The sequence below is a fragment of the Carcharodon carcharias genome, chromosome 12 (genome assembly GCF_017639515.1).
Source record: "Carcharodon carcharias isolate sCarCar2 chromosome 12, sCarCar2.pri, whole genome shotgun sequence".
Taxonomy (NCBI): Eukaryota; Metazoa; Chordata; class Chondrichthyes; order Lamniformes; family Lamnidae; genus Carcharodon; species Carcharodon carcharias.
Window position 1 is genome coordinate 144,665,228 of NC_054478.1, and position 21,627 is coordinate 144,686,854.

The 21,627-nt window shown below is 40.7% G+C and overlaps 1 protein-coding gene across 4 annotated transcripts in view; it reads left to right on the top strand.

The window, feature by feature from the left end:
* Nucleotides 1-21,627, top strand: part of traf3ip1 (TNF receptor-associated factor 3 interacting protein 1) — a 125,270-nt gene that overhangs the window by 9,555 nt on the left and 94,088 nt on the right. For 2 of the 4 annotated variants that reach the window (XM_041201050.1, XM_041201051.1), the window contains exons 2-4: nucleotides 9,117-9,185; nucleotides 16,175-16,336; nucleotides 18,199-18,348. In XM_041201050.1, coding sequence (XP_041056984.1) covers nucleotides 9,117-9,185; nucleotides 16,175-16,336; nucleotides 18,199-18,348 — 381 coding nt within the window. Of the gene's footprint in view, nucleotides 1-6,023; nucleotides 6,180-9,116; nucleotides 9,186-16,174; nucleotides 16,337-18,198; nucleotides 18,349-21,627 lie in introns of all 4 variants that reach the window. The other 2 variants (XM_041201053.1, XM_041201052.1) reach the window with 2 other exon arrangements.

A 21,627-nucleotide genomic window follows, 5' to 3' on the forward strand; every position in this document is an offset into this window, starting at 1 on the left:
CCCTCAACCGTGTCCGGCCCATCTCCCGCGCATCCGCCCTCACGCCTTCTTCTCTCTCCCAGAAACATGATAGGGTCCCCCTTGTCCTCACTTATCACCCCACCAGCCTCCGCATTCAAAGGATCATCCTCCGCCATTTCCGCCAACTCCAGCATGATGCCACCACCAAACACATCTTTCCTTCACCCACCCCTGTTGGCATTCCGTAGGGATTGTTCCCTCCGGGATACCGTGGTCCACTCCTCCATCACCCCCTACTCCTCAACCCCCACCTATGGCACCTCCCCATGCCCACGCAGAAGATGTAACACCTGCCCCTTCACTTCTTCTCTCCTCACCGTCCAAGGGCCCAAACACTCCTTTCAAGTGAAGCAGCATTTCGCTTGCATTTCCCCCAACTTAGTCTGCTGTATTCGTTGCTCCCAATGCGGTCTCCTCTACATTGGAGATAAACATAAACTGGGCGACCGGTTTGCAGAACACCTGCGGTCTGTCCGCAAGAATGACCCAGACCTCCCTGTCGCTTGCCATTTTAACAGTCCACCCTGCTCTCTTGCCCACATGTCTGTCCTTGGCTTGCTGCATTGTTCCAGTGAAGCCCAACGCAAACTGGAGGAACAGCACCTCATCTTCCGACTAGGCACTTTACAGTCTTCCGGACTGAATATTGAATTCAACAAATTTAGGTCTTGAACTCCCTCCTCCATCCCCACCCCCTTTCTGTTTCTTCCCCCTTCCTTTTGTTTTTTCCAATAATTTATATAGATTTTTCTTTTCCCATCTATTTCCATTATTTTTAAATCTTTTTAAGCTCCCCCCACCCCCACTAGAGCTATACCTTGAGTGCCCTACCATCCATTCTTAATTAGCACATTCGTTTAGATAATATCACCAACTTCAACACCTTTGTGTTCTTTTGTTCTTTTGTCTGTGACATCTTTTGATGATCTGCTCCTATCACTGCTTGCTTGTCCCTACAACCACACCACCCCCCTCCACTTCTCTCCTCCCACCCAACCCCACCCCGCCCCCCCCAACCTTAAACCAGCTTATATTTCACCCCTCTCCTTGGATTCATCTAGTTCTGTTGAAGGGTCATGAGGACTCGAAACGTCAACTCTTTTCTTCTCCGCCGATGCTGCCAGACCTGCTGAGTTTTTCCAGGTAATTCTGTTTTTGTTTTGGATTTCCAGCATCCACAGTTTCTTTGTTTTTATCTATCTGTACCTTGCTCGTCCTGCTTTCTACTCTTAATTAGCACATTCATTTAGATAATATCACCACCTTCAACACCTCTTTGTCCTTTTGTCTGTGACATCTTTTGGTTATCTCCACCTATCAATGGTCTTCTATCCAGCTCTTCTTGTCCCACCACCCCCCCCCCAAACCAGCTTATATTTCACCCCTTTTCTATTTTTCCATAGTTCTGTTGAAGAGTCATGCAGACTCGAAATGTTAATTGTGCTCCTCTCTGCAGATGCTGCCAGACCTGCTGAGTTTTTCCAGGTATTTTTGTTTTTGTTTTGGATTTCCAGCATCCGCAGTTTTTTGCTTTTATCTTGATGCTATGCTGAGCTGTTTTCACAGCCTCCTAATCTCCTCCGTCCTGTAGGCTTGTTACTGTCCTCCGAAACATGTAGGTTTTACCTGTAAATGTCTTGTTCTCTACGGTTTGTAACAAAAAAAAGCCGGCTGTTTGTAAGCCCAGCTCATACGTTTCAACTGGCCGCGCACAGGACAGGCCTGATGGGGAGATGGTCGACTAGTAATGGTCAGTGTTTTAACATCTCCTTTTGAACCTGAGTGAACCACTCTGGCTCAATTTTCACTTTACTCATTAATTTTCCTTTGAACATTTGGTTTTATTATGTTTACATAAACACACATAACATATGCGTTGCCTCAGCGGTTTCTTTGGCATCACCTTATTTGTTGATAATCACGTGTGAGTTCCTCTGTACTCCACACAAGATGTTTTTGTTATCGCCTTTAATATGTAACAGTCCTTTCAAAATTAGTGACTGGAATATTCAGTTAGATTCGATTCAAAACCAAAAATATGACTCATAATATATTAAAAATAATACGCAGGTTTATACATACCTAGAGAAGGCAATTAACAAAACCAAAACAGCACACGTCTATAGAAAAGGCATTGATTAAAATAATTAATGTACTTCCAGCATCAAAGACAAAACCACAGAGGGAAGATCAGCAAACACCCACACAGGTAATGTTGAAGAATGCTGTATCAATGCCTGCCACATCTTTTTCTAATACTCATCCAGCTTCATCGCCATTTGGGGAGCTTGAAGAAATTGTGGTTCTGGATTCTGGTCCACCTGCTCCCTGGCTTGACCATGCTTATGCTTGTTAACAGCCTCTGCTAGTTGTCTAAGGTTTACCCCTTCCCATGAAGAATTACTGCTCTTGCTGTTTTGTGGATAAATGAAGTTAGTTGTATACATTTCTTTTGCTTCAACTCACCTCTAGCTCCTCCATGTTTTTTTTGACATCATCAATGCTCGCTGTGTCTCCATCACTATGTTGTTTCCCCTGTTGTTGTTTGAGGACACCACTTAAGACACTGGTTAACTCCTCTACCTTTTGTTGCAATTTTATTTAAACTCATCTTTTTGCTCTGCATTGCATGCTGCTCTTTTCTGTATTTCTTTGCACCTTTGGCTTGAAGATAATCTACTGACGTGACCAAGGTCAGGCTTTGTTTTGGCTTTTTGATCGATTGGAATGTTTTAAAGTTTTGATGCAATTGCTATCTATTTGGTTATTTTGCTATAATGGAATTTTCCAGGTTCTGGCGGTGATTGCTGTCTGTTTTTGATTGTGTCTTTATATTTATTATTTGCTGTCCTAGCCAGACCATAACCACAATTTTTCTTTTTGAGATGGTTCTCTTTGGTTAGTGTTTTAACCAAATCCCCTCGCTGTTCTATGTTTTCTGTTTGCTCAGTCATGGGGATGTACAACCCTAACCATTTTTCCACATCTGTGTGCGGTGCACATGTCATTCGTACTTCTTTAGCTTTTAGGGTTGGTTACTGTCTATAAATCGATCACAACCAAATATCTCCTTCTGATTTATGTTTACTTAAGGGTTAGCTATTGTTTATAACTCGGTCAAACCAAATATTTCTTGAAATTCTCAAGTCAGAATCAAATACCTGTTATTTTTAAAACTCAGGCCCACCCAGGGATGCCAATTTTAGTGGATTTCCCGTGGTTACGATTCCAACAAAGAATTGTCAGTTCTGCAGGAATAACCTCCACATTCTTCAGCCCTGAGTGGTTTTCAACAGCAAGCTTTAATTATACATTGACTAATAGTTTAGGAAGGGAATTCTAGAGTTTAGAGAACAGTCATACAAACATACGAATTAGGAGCAGGAGTAGGCCACTCGGCCCCTCAGAGGTGAGAGCAGGAAGAGAATACATTGCAAGTGATTTTCTGGCTATAACTGGGTAGATAAGAATAGAACTGCTACAGATGGTCCAGTTTTCAAGCTAGTGGAACAAGAATCAATCCTTTCTGTCCGATTCTGATGTTACATTATTTTATTAATATGCTTCTAATGCAATAACAACTTGCACTTACATAGCATCTTTAATGTAGGAAAACATTCCAAGGTGCTTAACAGAAGCATAATCAGACAAAATTGAGACCGGGCAAAAATAAACTGACGCTAAGAGCGATCTCTAAAAACTTGGTAGAAGAGGTAGGTTTTAACAAGGCTATTAAAGGATGAAAAAAGGTAGAGAGGTTAAGTGATGGAATTGTTGAGCCTGGGGCCTAGATAGCTGAAGGCATGGTCACCAATGGTGAAACAAAGGAAGTGAAGATAGATTAATTGTAATTAAAATATTACATAATATATATTGTATTTTGCATTGAGCAATTTCAAGATGGTAATGGGTGAGGAAAGCCATTTAACCTACTTTAGTTCATTCTCTTTTACATTGTAGCAATGAGATGTTTCTTCAATGATTTCAAGGTTTTTTTCCCTGCTATTTTATCTGAAAGTTGATGCCCTGTTTTGATCGCTCTATAGAGAATTTCCTGATATATCAGTCCTAAATTTATTTTTTACTAGTTTGAATCCTTATCTTAATTTAAAGTAGAATTCCGGATCTAGCTTTTCTACACCCTTATCTATTTTGTATACCTTTAAGATCCCTTTCAGATGTCTCTTCCAAGCTGAGAGCCTTAATTTCTTGTCTGTTCTCTCTTAGCTTGAATCTTTTATGCTAGCAATCAGTCTTGGGTTGTTCTCTGTACTGCCTTCAGTGCTTGGATCTTTTCATTGTTCTTCTGCAACCAGTACTGAGCACAGAACTTAAGGTGCAGCCTGACTAGAGCATTGTACAATTTGATCACTACCTCCTCTGACATATTTCAGCATTCTTTTAACTTTTATTACTGCTTGTATTAGTTCAGCATGTTGAGTTTGGGTTTATGAAGGTTCAACTTGGCAATTTCAACATAAATCATAGATAATTTGTGTCATTTTTCTTTTTATGTGCACTACCTTACACTTCTCTTTTTACCCTTTGTATTTTGTACAACTTCTGTAATTTTTGAGTTGCATCGTTCAATCCCACTACCCCCCCCCCCCCCCAACCCCCGGCCGTTTACCCCCCCTCCCCTGTTTAGTATCATCTTCAAGTTTGACTGATTTGATTGAGTTTCTGAGTGCACATCAATAATGTAAGTTAGAAAGAGTAGTGGTCCCAACACTAAGCCTGCAGGCATCCCACTCAGTACCATCTCCTCCCACCCCCAATGTAACTCCGCTAACTTGGCCTCTTCAGCCAATTTTGTGTTGTCCGTCCTCAAGATTTACTGTGGACACTCTTAGCTTTGAGCTTTGTTAATTGTCCTTCATAAGGAATTCTGTCAAATACCCTTTGGAAGAACCCATCCTATAGAGTTCTCCACACTCCATTTGGGTTGTCGGTTCCTCAAAGTCATTGAGGGGGTCAACAAGGCAGGATTTTCCCCTCTGCAAAAACATGGATAATCAAATTTACTTATAATTGACTCCATTATATTACACAAAAGTTATAGTAATGAACCTGTTGTTATCCAGAACAAAAACAGAATTACCTGGAAAAACTCAGCAGGTCTGGCAGCATTGGTGGAGAAGAAAAGAGTTGACGTTTCGAGTCCTCATGACCCTTCGACAGAACTTGAGTTTGAGTCCAAGAAAGAGTTGAAATATAAGCTGGTTTAAGGTGTGTGGGGGGTGGGGGGGGGGGGGGGGGGGGTGGGGAGCGGAGAGAGAGAGAGAGAGAGAAGTTGAGGGGGTTGGTGTGGTTGTAGGGACAAACAAGCAGTGATAGAAGCAGATCATCAAAAGATGTCACCAACAATAGAACAAAAGAACACATAGGTGTTAAAGTTGGTGATATTATCGTCTGGCTGCCATTTCTTTTCAATATGGATACAACATAAATTTTTGCAAGTTACTCCCCAGTGTCTATTGAATCCCTCATACTAATTGTCAGTTTATGTTTTTCAAGCTCATCTGAATATCTTTGACATGTAAACAGTTTTTTCGATTCACTGCCACCATTTAGATTATTATTGTTGCATAGTCCTTCAATTTATGCACGGTTGAACATGAATTAAGCAAATCTTGTCCATTTTGTTCAAATGATTCATCTATTCTTTCCTCAGGGGCACATCTGTTCTTTCATCTCTTCCCCATACAGCTTGAGAGCGTACTGTAAGGAATGATTAGCTCCACAACTGAAGAGCTAGAGATGTGTATGCTTTTAACTGTGCTCGTAGCAACACGAGGAAGTTGCACATCCAAATTAAATAAAGTATGAAAAATAGGTCCCATTTTCCTTTGCACCAGTAAATATTTTGAATGGAAAACACCATTTAGCTGCAAAATGGTTTGTAATGGTGCAGTTCCCATTGTGCTGTTTGATAGACAATTAATGGACGCTTTCTGTGAAATCTCTATTCCACTTTGCCCATTATTTGTTTGTGGATTTAGCAGTTTTGGTTCCGTTTGCTGCTGCTGGGCAGCTGCACCAATTCAGAAGCTCGCATCTAGAATCGTGAACCAGTGTTTAATGCTGTGATAGAATGAATGGCACAACACAGCACTTGAGGGACATTGGCTACCCTGGTACTCTTCTTTGGAAAAGAAGTGAGTAATGTAATAGAAGCATTTAAAATTGAGGGATCTGGAGAATGTGGATTTAGATATGTTTTCTACCTGGCAAAAATTTGAGAGCAATGGGTTATAGTTTCAAATTGAGGAAAACAAAGGAAAATGTTGAATTTCAGGCAAATTTATTTGCAGTATAAAGACCTGTGCAACAGACTTGCAATGAAGGTGGTGAAGCAAGAGAGCAACACATGGTTCTAAAAGAGGCTACACACCTTCCTGTCAGCACGTAGAATTAAGGGCCTTTAAATTTAAAGGTATATGCAGGTAATTTTGTGCAATGTTGATTGATAGATAGACCAATGGTTTATTTCTTCCTGAAAATTGTAATAGTCCAAATTTTTCATCCTTGAAGCAGTAAGTTGATATCAACTGGGACAACAGTTTGCTCTCCCTCTGGGTTAGGGAAGGAAGAATTGTTATTTCTGATTATTGTCTAGCAATTGTACACCCGCGAATGTCCAACAAGGGTTGGATTTGATTATAATGCACCCAAGGCCAATAGCTTGCTGTCACTCTGCTCCCAGGCTCACTATTGAATAATCAGAACATAAATAGGGGTAGATACAGACCATTTGATTCTTCACGCCTCCAGGTATGGTCTCACCTAGGCCTCTACAATTGCAGTGAGACTTTTTCACTTCTAGCCTTTATTACTAAGGCATTGGAATATAACATATTCTTTACTGCTTGAGCAAGGTAACAGCGTCGAGCAGCAATAGAACCAATTAGTCAATGGCAAAAGTATGGTGCTCACCATTTTGCCCACAGATCTCTCTCTGCCATATAGTTTTCATGGACTTTAGAGCGGAGACTTGCTCTAATCCATGGCTATGCGCTTCCTGTGCGGACAGGGAGCGGATTCCCCAAAAGCGAGAGTGCGCTCTTTCGCGCATGCGCACATCTCCCTGAGGCTAAAAGAGAAAACCAGGTTTTTGTACCAGATATTATTCTTTCTTACCACTCAAATGAGCTAGAGTCTTTAAGACATGGGGTGAAGTATGTAGGAGCAAGGAAGGTCAGGAGAAGCATTGCCACAGCAGTTTAGAGAAGAGACCACAAAAGTGTTACATGAGTCTGAAGAGTTTGAAAGCCAAAGATGAGAAATGTTGCATATCAGAGTTTTGGTTTCATACTATACCTTGTCAAGAAGTGTAAGGGAAGCATTAGAACAATCTTATAGGTACTGGAGCAGTATTCAAGACTTGGGCTTACTTGTAACACTACTTTTGATGATAAAACCCCTAAGGCGGTCATGTATTCACAAGTTAAACTTGGCCACCACCTGTGAGGTAGGCCAAAATTAAGGTTCAAGGACTCCTTGAAGGCAATCCTCAGGAAATGTTGCATGTTCACCATGGGCTGGGAAAAATGCACAAGATAGAACTACCTGGGGAGTGATCTCAACTAGTGGTGTTGCTTTCTTCAAACAGCAAAGGATACAGGTAACTAAGGATAAAAGGCAAGCTAGAAAGACAGGGCAGTCTCAAGAAAATCAGACAATTCTTCCCTTCCCGCACTGTGGAAAGCTGTGCAGATCTGCAGTCAAGCTCCACAGCCACGTTAGAAAGCACAACAGATGGCTCTATACACGCAATGAACAGCCATCTTGATAACAAAAGGAAACTAGCAATGATGACGAGGTGTTTCAGTCTATCTGCTGTGTTCCGTGTGCCCTTTCCCAGAAATACTTTTTAATCATTATTTTTACATTATTATTTGCACACTTGTGTGTATATTATTTTCTTGGTGGTTCTATGAACAGTTTTCATTACCGCTTTTAAAAACCCTTATCAAAACCATTGAGAAATCTGTCAACATTTCTCCTTTAGCTTACAATACTTTTTTATTTCCTTAAATTTCTTTGTAGTTGATGGCATTTTACTAATAACTATTTTTGCCATTTTTAAATTATTACAAGTGGATATGTTGCTTTTAACTGAAGTGTCTACAGTTGTTATATAAGTGTTACAGTCTGAACAAAGTTATTGCCCAACTTACACAGAACAATAACTTGTATTAAAATATCTACATAAGTATCAAACAATCCCAAGATATTACAGGGCTAGGTGTATGCACAATAAGTGTGGAACCAGAGGGATAACCAAAAGATTGGCCCTAGAGAATGGGTTTTGAGAAGAGTTTTAGAAAGTAAATGGTGAAAAAGCTGGATGGAATGTAACTTATAATGGGTCAGAGATGATGGTTGTGGTTTGAGTGTTGAACTAGATGCTGAATCTTGTGTAAGACTGAATGGTGGACAAGCAGCCTGCCAGTTTTGAGGCTGTTGCTGAGTCGAGAATCGGTGGAGAAGTACAGCTGGATTACAATAATCATTGGTATGCAGCAGCTGTGATCCTATGTCAGTTGATGATAGGGAAGCATATACATGAGGAAAAAAGAAGGAATGCGGGTAGATCTTTGGGTGATACTTGAGATATTAGAGTGGTAAATAAAGCCGCTAATGAAAATGCTCTGTCTATCTTTGGATAAGTAGGAGTGGAATGTTGATTTAATTAAGGGCAGTCCCACCAAGCTGTACACTGGAGGAGGAGTGTTGGAGAAGAATCTCATGATCGCAATGTTTGGAGGTCAAGAAAGGATAAAGATTGTCCACTTAGCATGTCATTCATGACTTTGGTTCAGTCTGTTCTTTTGGGAGGGATGTGGACATGGATTTTTGGGACAGAGGAGCATGATACTGCGAGGTGACAACACATTCAGTGACCTTGGGGATTTTTGATGGGGGATGTTTGGTGGGAATGGTAGGGTTGAAGGTGGGTTTGTTGAAGAGGGAGTGACGACAGCAGTTTTGAAGAGCAAAGGAACTGACTGGTTTTTGAGGGGCTTGAACTATTGTTACTGGTAATAGTTGAATAACTATGTGTTTGAGTTACTGTTCTTTTCTATTTATAGGTTATAAGGACCACTGGGTTTCTGAAAGGACTGTATACAGAGTTTGAGATGAAATCTGATAATGTCAAGGTAAGTGAAAAATAATTGCACACGTTGCATTGTTTATATAGTAGGCTGTTTTGGTTAAATCATTAAAAAATGATGAGCTCTAGCACAGTGTTATCGATGTAAGGGTTGATTCACCATTCTCACATTCCCAGTGGGAATCCTCCCACTGATTATGGTTATACACAAATTAGAAAAATGAGAGCATGCACAATTGGAGATAGCACTTTAACTTGGTTTGGAAATTGGCTGGGAGGCGGGAGACAGAGTGTGTGTATTAGGGGCATGTACTCAGATTGGTAGGATATGACAAGGAGTATTCCCTAGGGATCTGTACTTCGGGCCTCAACTTTTTACCATAGTTATTAATGACTTGGCTGATGCAATAGAGAGTTGTATACCCAAGTTTGCAAATGACACTAAATTAGGAGGAGGTATAAGTATTTCAGACGGGAGCAAGAAGTTGCAAAGGCCCATATGTTAAGTGAATGGCAAAACTAAGATAAGTATGAGGTCATCTACTTTAGAAATAAGAAAGGTAAATGAGAATATTTTCTAAATGATGAGAAGCTAGGAATTGTAAAGGAGAAAAAGGAAATAGGAATCCACGCACACATATCAATTAAAGCTAGTCAACATTTTTTTAAATTTATTCATTGACCAGATGTGGGCTTCGCTGGCTAGGCCAGCATTTATTGCCCCTCCAGTTGTCCTTGAGAAGGGGGTGGTGAGCTTCTTGAACTGCTGCAGTCCATGTGGTGCAGGTACACCCACAGTGCTGTTAGGAAGGGAGTTCCATGATTTTTGACCCAGTGACAATGAAGGACTGGTGATATATTTCCAAGTCAGGATGATGAGTGACCTGAATGGGGGATCTTCCAGCTGGTGGTATTCCCATCTATCTGCTGCCCTTGTCCTTCTAGTGGTTGTGGGTTTGGAAGGTGCTGTCGTCTTGGTGAATTCCTGCAGTACACCTTGTAGATGGTACGTGCTGCTTCTACTGTGTGTTGGTGGTGGAGGGAGTGAATGTTTGTGGATGTGGTGCCAATCAAGTGTGCTGCTTTGTCCTGGACGGTGTCAAGCTTCTTGAGTGTTGTTGGAGCTGCATTCATCCAGGCAAGTGGGGAGAATTGCATCACATTCCTGACTTGTGCCTTGTAGATGGTGTACAGGCTTTGAGGAGTCAGGAGGTGAGTTACTTGTCGCATGATTCCTAGCATCTAACCTGCTGTTGTAGTTGCAGTATTCATATGGCTAGTCCAGTTCAGTTTCTGGTCAATGGTAACCCCCAGGATGTTGATATGGGGGGATTCAGTGATGGTAATGTCATTGAACATCAAGGGGCAATGATTGGATTCTCTCTTGTTGGAGGTGGTATTGCCTGACACTTGTGTGGTTTGAATGTTACTTGCCACTTGTGAGCCCAAGCCTGGATATTGTCCAGGTCTTGCTGCATTTGGACATGGACTACTTCAGTATCTGAGGAATCGGGAATGGTACTGAACGTGCAATCATCAGCGAACATCCCCACTTCTGACCTCATGATGGAAGGAAGGTCATTGATGAAGCAGCTGAAGATGGTCGGGCCGAGGACACTACCCTGAGGAACTCCTGCAATGATGTCCTGGAGCTGAGATGACTGACCTTCAACAACCACAACCATCTTCCTTTGTGCTAAGTATGACTCCAACCAGTTTTCCCCCTGATTCCCATTGGCTCCAATTTTGCTAGGGCTCCTTGATGTTACACTTAGTCAAAAGCTGCCTTGATGTCAAGGGCAGTCACTCTCATCTCATCTCGGGAGTTCAGCTCTTGCGCCCATATTTGAACCAAGGCTATCATGAGGTCAGAAGCTGAGTGACCCTGGTGGACCCAAACTGGGCATTAGTGAGCAGTTATTGCTAAGCAAATGCCACTTGATAGCACTGCTGGTGACCCCTTTCATCACTTTACTAATGATCAAGAGTAGACGGATGGAGCGGTAATTGGACGGGTTGGATTTGTCCTGCTTTTTGTGTACAGGACATACCTGGGCAATTTTCCACATAGCCGAGTAGATGCCAATGTTGTAGCTATACTGGAACAGCTTGGCTAGGGGCTCAGCAAGTTCTGGCGCACAAGTCTTCAGTACTATTGCCAGAATGTTGTCAGGGCCCATAGCTTTTGCAGTATCCAGTGCCTTCAGCCATTCCTTGATATTAGGTGGAGTGAATCAAATTGGCTGAAGACTGGCATCTGTGATGTTGGGGACTTCTGGAGGAGGCTGAGATGGATCATCCGCTCGGCATTTCTGGCTGAAGATTGTTGTGAATGCTTCAGCCTTATCTTTTGCACTGATGTGCTTCATTAAGGATGGCGATATTTATGGAGCCTCCTCCTCCATTGAGTTGTTTAATTGTCCAGCACATTCACAACTGGATGTGGCAGGATTGCAGAGCTTAGATCTGATCCATTGGTTGTGGGATTGCCTAGTTCTGTCTATCACTTGCTGCTTATGCTGCTTGGCATGAAAGTAGTCCTGTGTTATAGCTTCACCAGGTTGACACCTCCATTTTTAGGTATGCCTGGTGCTGCTCCTGGCATGCCCTCCTGCACTCTTCATTAAACCAGGGTTGATCCCCTGGCTTGACGGTAATGGTAGAGTGGGGGATATGCCGGGCCATGAGGTTATAGATTGTGTTTGAGTACAATTCTGCTGCTGCTGATGGCCCACAGTACCTCATGGATGCCCAGTCTTGAGTTGTTAGATCTGTTTGAAATCTATCCCGTTTAGCACGATGGTAGTACCACAAAACATGATGGGGGGTATCCTCAATGTGAAGGCGGGACTTCATCTCCACAAGGACTGTGCGGTGGTCACTCCTACTGATACTGTCATGGACAGATGTATCTGTGGCAGTCAGGTTGGTGAGGAAGAGGTCAAGTATGTTTTTCCCTCTTGTTGGCTCCCTCACCATCTGCTGCAGACTAAGTCTAGCAGCTATGTCATTTAAGACTTGGCCAGGTCAGTCAGTAGTGGTGCTGCCGAGCCACCCTTGGTGATGGACATTGAAGTCCCCCACCCAGAGCACATTCTGTGCCCTTGCCACCGTCAGTGCTTCCTTTAACTGGTATTCAAAATGGAGGAGCTCCTTCATCAGTTGAGGGAGGGTGGTAATCAGCAGGAGGTTTCCTTGCCCAGGGATGGTGATGGTGGTGTCTGGGACATTATCTGTAAGGTATGATTACGTGAGGATGACTGTGTCAGGCTGCTGTTTGACTAGTATATGAGACAGCTTCCCAATTTTGGCACCAGCCCCCAGATGTTAGTAAGGGAGGACTTTGCAGTGTTGACAGGGCTAAGATTGCCGTTGTTGTTTCCGGTGCCTAGGTCGATGCCATGTGGTCCATCTGGTTTCATTCCTTTTTTGTGACTTTGTAGCAGTTTGTTATAACCGAGTGGCTTGCTAGGCTATTTCAGAGGGCAGCTAAGAGTCAACCACATTGCCTTGTGCTTGGAGTCACATGTAGGCCAGACCAGGTAAGGGCGACAGATATCATTCCCTAAAGGACATTAGTACATAAAACAATCAAAAAGGCTAATGGAATTTTGGCGTTTATCTCGTTCAGCTTTAGTTTTAGTACAGAGCCCTTGATCAGATCTCATCCGGGGTGCTGTGTTCAGTTTGGGCATCTTACTCCTTGGAAGGAGTACAGTGCAAATTCAAAATAATGATACTGGGGCTTAGAGGATTAAATTATGAGGAGCAGCAGCGTTAACTTGGTTTGTTTTTTTTGAGATGAGAAATAGTTGATGGAAAACCTAAATAAGCTCTTCAAAATGATAAAAAGATTCAGGGCTGAATGGCCACTCCTGTCCATAGGTTATCTGGTGTCTGGCAAAGGATGCACACCTACAAATAATATGGAGTTAGGGAAATGTGAATCCAAATGCATGCTTGCTCATGTAACAGTAAATGGGTTTTTTGTAAAGGACAATTTACTTGGTCCTGATATTCTGAATATAATAGTAACAGGTCCATGATGAACCAGAGTGTAAACAAACAATACAACTGCATTGAAGTGGCCTTTAATTGGCCAAAGGATGGACGGGCTATCTGCCATCTACCCCTCAGTTGGTAAAATGCAGCGGGAAGGTGATGGGCATGGCACCCCTTATCATCCTACCTGATTTTATGCCCTCCTCTGCCTCCCAGCATGCTTCCTGGGGCCCTGTAAAATTCTAGACCTATTGTTCACTCTACTGAGTAGTCACAGTGGGTGCCCTCAGCAGGAACAAGGTCCAGACTCAAAATGTCTTCTACTTTGTGAGAATGCCCAGGATTATTTCTATCTGAGTTGTGTAGAAATAGATCTTCCAGACTGAAAGATTTGAGATTCTGCTGTAAGAGCTAGGCCAGCTGTTTGGTTGTTAACACCAGTCAACCTAATGAATTGAAAAACTTCTGGACACCTTTGGTTACATAGTTAGGATTATCATCAGGATTAATTTGGGACAAGCTGATCATTTTTAGGGACTTTACTGGTCCTTGGATCATATCTTGGGGACTTCCTTCACCCATATCAGTTCCCATGTAGACAGGACTCCTTGTACATCACCCATGAAAGGCTTAATGCTAACTTCAACAATCTGAAGAGACCTTCAGTGCTACCAATATCAATGACTACCTGTAGTGTAACCAAAGCACAGAACTGCCCTTGAATTTAGCTAAATTCTATTATCCCTCTCTAATACTGTTCTACAGTTGATACTTTTGCCCAATATTTGCATCTTGCTTTGCATTTTCAGCTTTAAAGATGGTCAGGAATAAAAATACATATAAAGGCAACTCATTTAAAGTTTTCACAGAATAATGGATTAATCCCCAAAACAATTGAAAAAAAAATCCCCAAATACTATTTCATAAAATGGAATTTCATTTTTTCTATCTGTGAAAATTGTTGATCCCAATCTTATCCCCTATTTGGCATAAACACACTGCTACAAATATCTGACTTATCCTAGTTCTTCTGTCTGGTTAGCGCCACTCCTGTAAGCATCCTTCATGATTAGGAGTTTATCTTCACTACCCAATATTTGGATGCCTCTGGATAATATGACCCAAGAGGTTTAACAATAGGGCTTTTCGCCATATAGATATGGATATGACCATGGGAAAGTTGCGTTTCAGTAGTATAAAATTTGGGAACGGGGAGGTGCAATTTGAATTTGGGGTAATGAAGGTGATTATGGCAGTGCTGAGGGATGGAATACTTTCCCACAGTGGGTATCTATTGTCAGCCTTAGTTGTTTCCAAGCCCAGGATAGCACAGAATAAAGTTCTGTCTGTCTCCTCCAGGGTAAAGAGCACCCATGCTTCTCTTCCCACAAAAGCTCTATTTATAGTAATTTAATGAAGCTATCAATTTGCATTGAACTGGAGGTAATTTTCCAAATGGCCTAGATCTTCTGTTCAGCGATAATGCTGGGCACGTTGCCTCTGCCTGCGACCTTTTTACCGACCCAATGCTGCTGTCCATTTCTTATGGATCTTCCAATCCTGGTTGAAACTAGATTAAGATTTTGAAATGCTCAAAATCATTTAACTTAGAACTCTTAAAACTGGTAGATGTATACCTTGTATTTGTCTGACTTGGATTTGAAACTAGGTTCCAAAGGAGAATGTGCTCTCTTTACCAGTCCCCATAAAAGCTACTTCCTGTTCCAATAGGTAGTTAGTCCTTTTTACCCTTTACAGGTTGCCTGTGGCTGACTTGAGCCACCCCACCCCACTTCTTCCCTTTGCTCACAACTGTTTCTTTCTGTATACTTAAGCATTTCAGTATGTTTTTGATGAATACAAGGTTAAGAGGAGAATTCTAGGCTGTTACCCAGAAACCGTGCAATGATTTCAAACCTAGGACAGAACTGAATAGACAAATTGGTTATATCACCCTTTAACATTTGATTGCTTGAAGGATCAACTGTCCTATGCTTGAGTTCTTTCTTTAGCGGTAAGTTAGCCATTATTTCAAAATTATGGTAGATGAACAGGTGGGTCTGACCATGCTGGAAAAGCTCATTGCTTAAATTTTGATTCTTGCAACAATTTTGATTTACATTTGACTCAAAAAATGTAAAATTAATTTCTATTGCTGTTTTTGTCGGTTTCTCAAAGCGGCTCACATTCCCTCTCTGCCTGTGGGAACTGAACGAGCTAGAACCTTCTCCAAAAGTGAGTGTCTCTCATTTCTGCTTTGTCATAACAGTGGCCAATACCATATCCAAGCTGTCTTGCACTTTGTGAATGATGCTCCTCTGATCTTGCCTCCTTTGTTCCTTCAGAGTTCCAGATATAACAGCCTATGTATTTTTCCATTCTTCAGCATTATCGGTCTTGAAATCAAAGACATTGCAATATTTTCCTATCTTCTATTTTTTCCCTTTAAATTGTGTAATTTTGATTTCCTTCGCCTTTTCTTTCTGTTTAAATCTGGGCTTTGGCCCTTCAGTTAAGTTTTCAATTTAAAAAATATATGTGTTCAAGAATATGAAGGTAAGCATGGCTTGGTGATAGTGATATAATGCGTCAATCAGAAGGTAGTGCATTTAAGCCTTATTCCATTTGAGCATGTAATTTAGCCTGACCTTTCAGTGCAGTACTGAAGGAGTGCTACTCAGTTGGAGGGAACCACCTTTTGCACAGGATGTTGAATTGAGGCCCCATTTGCTTGTTCGAGAGGGCGGGAAACAAAATCCAATGCACTATTTGAAGAGGAGGAGGAGGAGATTTTTTTCTTGTGTCCAGGCTAACATTTATCCCTCAACTAACACAATCAAAAAAAGACTGGTAATTTAACTTAGTTGCTCTGAGAAAATTCTTACCACATTTGTTAATGAGAGATTCACTACAGAGGCTGTAAAAGGTTCTATATAAATAAAAATGTGTTCTTTGCTAGGTGTAGATATTATAAATTGAAAGTTGTGATTTTAGCTTGCCTAGTTAATTTATCTTCCTTTGTTTTCTTGTCAGGATAAAGATGCTAAAATTGCATTCCTGCAGAAGGCTATTGATGTAGTGATGATGGTGTCTGGTGATTCTTTGTCTGTGAAACCTGCGCGTGTAGTGGCTGGTCACGAACCAGAGAAAACTAATGAGCTCTTGCAAATAATTGCAAAATGTTGTCTTAACAAGGTAAATTCTTTCTGGGGGAGATAACCCTGGGTATGTGAAAGAACCAAAATGGGCATCTAGCACCCATTTTAAGTACTCTGTAAGAGGTATTATCTTGTAGTCTTCCTGCACCACTGTGTTACTGTATCTCTCTAGCGATTCTTATGTTTTCTCCACTGCTGACAATTAATGTTTAATTAAGACATGATTTGAAGGAGCACTTCAACAGCAAAATGTATATAAAATGTCCAATTATATAAACTACACTCAGGGATACAATTATGCACATTAAGTCTTTTAGACACTTACACAATCCAAGACTGTTTTCTGCTAATTTTTCATGATTCTTGTCATTCAATAATACAACACTAAAGTAAAGATAGTTAATACTGAGCTGTGAGTAATGGGGAAAACAGTAGAGTAATAGAAAGACATTGGGGTTCTACAGTTTGGATTTTGCAGTCAAAATAATGATGAGGGAAGCGGTGCTTTGTGTTATTTATGCACAAATGGTACAGCAACCTCAAGCAAGGGGCATGGTTTAATTCAAATACCTGGAAGTTGCTATCCAATTTGCGCCATTCCACTATTAGCTTCAAGAAAATGACATCTCACTGACTGCCACCCCCAAAAAATATTGTTAACCCCTTTTAGAATAGCATTTTTCCCAAATAAGTGATAGATAAGAGTTGTATCACAGTTTAAAGTGCTAGTGATAAATGAACAAAAATAAATGAATAAAAACATTTTAAGAATTGGGGTGTATGTTGGGGTTGGGGGAAGCTTCAGAAATATTGGAATTGTTAGAATAACTACGTTGACCTTTTTATTTTAAAATGAGACTAAAACCAAGAACCTTTACATTATGCCCTTCAGAACTATTTTTTTTGAAGGAGTTAAATATTATAATCTCCAGTTAAGATTTTCTCCTGAAGATGGAAGTCGGTAGTATTTCAATAAGAATTAAAATAGTCAGGGATGCAGTTGATGGTGGTGTGTGTTGAGAAAATGACATTGGCTGAATGAATTCAGCCTGTTGTGGGAGTAGGAAAAAGAAATTCCGCTTTGAGAGGGAAAGGGGAGAAACAGATGCTTTGGGGGTGATGGCAGTATGTGTGCTGGAGAAGGAAAGAAATGAAAACTAGTGGCGGGAGGGGAGTGGTTGGTGGAGGAGGGAGATCCTGATCCAATTGTAGTCACCTCACTACTGTATGCTTGGTTCTAATAAATCCTTTTGGATAATTGACATATTTCATGACTTGCCAAACAATTGTGTTTGCCATTAGAGGCAATGTTTGTTCAAGAGCTTTTTATTTAGATGAGAATGTTTCCTTACCTTCCGTTCAACTTGGATGTTTCACAAATAGTTCCAGCCTTCAGAGTTCATGTGTGGTGATATTCCTTTCATCAGGTCACCAGCTTGAAACATAAATGTTTCTCTTTCCACGGATGCTGCCAGACCTGTTGAGTATTTCTGGCATTTTGAATATCATGGCAGCAGCCATTGTGGTAGTAACATGATACTTTGAGGTTACTACAGTCTCTTACTGGTTTCTTAAAGAATTACTAGTGTCACGTTTGATGTATCTGCTCCAAGTTGTTTTTTTGAATTTTTGGTGAAATAACACAATTACAGGATGCCAGTTATATTGGACTCAAGCCTGTGTGACCTTGCATGTGGCATTTCCTTCACAGGGAGGGAGATCAGATTTGCAAAACTAGTTGAACCCAAAATACTTCAAATGAAACATAAACACCAAGAATTGTGTTTCTTTCCAACCATTGTAAATTTTTAGAATATTATCCATAGTAAAATCAATGACCACTTCAGCTTTGTATAGAGTTAAGAGTAGTATTAATCCATTTTGTTTCCTGCCCTCCAGCTTTCCAGTGATGAATCTGTGAGGAGGGTCCTTTCTGGTGAAAAGATAGATCTTAAAGCAAAAGCACTGTCCAGTTCCAAATCACAGGGCAAAGAAAACAGAGAAAAAAAAGATGATGAGCGCAAGAGGCAGAAGGACAAAGAACAGGAGGTAACCCCAGACTTTAATTTGTCACTCAGGAAATGCAAAAGGTACCAAACTTTAACATATTTTTGAAGTGGTCAGGATAAACCAATATGCCCAAAGCGATTAATAAAAGGAAGCAGCCCTGTCACTCCATTATGTCTACGGTATTGATTTTTTAAAAGACGAATATTAAAATGAGTTAAGGGTGTTGTGCAACTAGCATAATTTATATTAATATTATTGTACATTGTAAATCATCAAGGGGATTTTCTACTATTTACACAAATAAAAACATGTTTATGACTTCACTTTTCATGTTTGTCTCTTCTTGTGCCTACCTAAGTAACTAGAATTGGTAAAGAAGCTTGTTGGGTGTGGAGTGCTTCAAGATGTCCTGCAGACATCGTACAGATTTGTATGTTTTTTACGTAGTTGGGAATTAATAATTTATCCAATTTCTGAAATGTTGCTACTATTTGCATATCCAATCTATTTGAGTGAAAATTGAAATTGATACTTTGAATTCAATAGTCTACAACAGTGAAACAGTCCATATTTTCTTGTATCTAGGTATTTTTGTGCATATTTGTGTATGCATTCTGCATTGTGCACGTTTGTGCGAGTATTCTGTATCACTCAAAATGTTACTTTTTTTTTGTTTTTGCATCTTGATGCTTAAATTTACCTTTATTTCCTATGTTTGCTTTAGCTCACCTTCTGTGTCGTTGTTGTTCTCTGCAAATAATGTTGTTTATTTATTTAATCTCACTCTCGATTTCCAGTCTACCTTATTGCTATGCTTATTCTTTTGCTAAACTCACTGATTCCTATGTGCTGCATCAACATATATGTCCTCAATACTGCTTAACAGATTAAGGATTTTGATATGACATTTTTTTGAAGATATTGACCATGATTTCCAAAGACTAGCATAAGTAACTGAAAGGAGTGCTTCCCGTGCCCATTTTTCTATCAGGAATCATGTAAAACAAGGGATTCCCCACATTGAGAGTGCATGTAAACTGGAATTCAAAAAGCCATAATAAAAATGACAGCAGAGAGGCCATTTGGGCCAGATTCTGACCTTAGCTCATCCACTAAAGCAATCTCTAATGTCACCCTGTTTTCTATGCCCATTCCCTGTACTTATTATATTCTTTTTCAAATACCTATCTAGTTTCCTTTCCACTTTAAATGGCCCCCTCAAAGCCGTAACCCTCTGAGGTAAAATAAAATCTTGTAATTTTCTCTTTCATTCTTAAGATCTTCATCCTGCGTCCTTTGTTGTCAATTCTCCAATCAGTGGAAGGATCCCTCTCACTATGCCCTCCAAATTTTTTGTCATTTAAAAAACACTTACTAGATTCCTGTTTCAGTGAATAATATCTAAATTTTTCAAGCCTTCCTTCATAATTATAATATTCTGTTCCTAGTTTCATTCAAGTGAGTCTCTGCTGCATGCTTTTCATGGCTTTAATATCATTCCTATTATCAGGTGTCAAGGGCTAACCAAGTCTTGATAAGAATTTTTTAATCAATTCCTTGTATATTAAACACAGCCTTAATTAGCCTTTTTATGCCTTTCACTACTTGCATCTCGACCATCAAATATTAAATATTTCCATTTCAGTCTTTTTCTACCTCCTTTTCTTTCTCTTTTGGCTTTTCTCATATTGCATGGGGTTGCCACAATGTTGGTGGATCACTCCTTCATATCAGTCATCATTTTTGGACTCGGTGGGTAGTTTTACAGCTGGATGCCTTTCCTGCCACTAACTCTCCCCATTTATCTAGGCTGGGGACTGGCACTGGCACTGATGCTTGCTGGCTTGCCTGCACCAGTGGCTGAGTCAGATCTCTCTCCACCTCCATTCTGATAAATATTACGCTATTTAGGGCCCAGTTCCTTTCATTGTGCTTTTCCAAAATGTACAACCCCACATTTCTCTGTATGAAATTACATCTGCCACCTATCTGCTTACTCTGCCAACCTAATAATGCCCTTCTACAGTCTTGTTTATCCTGTCCCACAGTTTGCAATGACCCTAGTTGCATAATTTTCTCTGGTAAGAAATTAACTATGTGAACAGATACCCCAAAATATCCATGTGCATAAAACTTTTCTTTTGTGGTCTCTGGTTGTGTGGTGCAACATTCATGGTATTCACTTCTGTGTCATCTCCTGTTTTGCCTTCTTTGAGGTGGCAGCAATTTTTCTTTCCCACGACTGGGAAAGAGAACCAACTTTTGGCTGTCACAACACCCAGCAGGACCTCCAAGGCAAGTCGTTAAATCTGGGTGTATCCTTTGCTCTCCTGCCTTCAATAACTGTTAATGTAGCCCTTCAAATCCAATGGAGCAAACTTCAAATCTCTTCTTCCATTCCAGCTCGCAACTGGATTTTTAAAAAGTTGAGGTGTAATTGTATCATGGGAGTTCACGTTATATTTGCTCACAAACAGCAAGAGGGACCCAGAAGTAAAATGATAATGAGGCATACCTGGAGAAATCTGGCATTTCCATATGTTCCACATGATGTTGCATGTTTGTCACCCTCTATCATGCTCTTCCACCACCTCGCTCCATTCTGTACCCATGAAGAAGTTTAAGGCAGGAGTTCAAGAGCTTGGGGTGCAGACAGCTAAAGGCATGGTCATCAATGGTGAGGTGAAGGAATTTGGGGATACACAGCAGGTCTGAAAGCGAGGAACACAGAACTCCCCAAGGGTCACAGAGCTGGAGAAGGTTACAGAGAAAGGGAGAGGCAAGACCATGGAGAGATTTGAACACAAAGATGCGAAGTTTACGTTTGAGGCATTGCTGAAAGAGAGGGCCAATGTAGGTCATCGAGCTAAGGGGTGTTCCTGAAAATCATGTGCTGCTCCATGACCTGTGTTTTTCTTGGTCTGTTTTTTTCTTCCTACTTCTTCACATGCCTATTATCCAGAATATTTACTGGCATTTCGAAGGGAAGATGGGCTGGAGACTGAATCACACCTTTGTGTGGTTGATAAATTTACCTTACTATGTCTTCTGGCTGAGCGTTTATTTTTCTTTAACACTGCTGTGTTTTTTCTAACTTTGAGAGTCAATATTTAAATCATTGATGTTTGGTGTTGCTCAGCCAACTTATGTAAGGTGTCGCTCAGCCAACTTACATAAGGTGTCCTGCTGTATGAGATTTGTTCTGGAACTTTTTGCCCTGCAGTAGAATGCTGCATTCTGGTTGAAAATTAAAAGATTTCATTGAAGCAACTTTACGTGTTGATTCCAATAGTTGCAAGCTGAGTAGAAAAGAGTCCG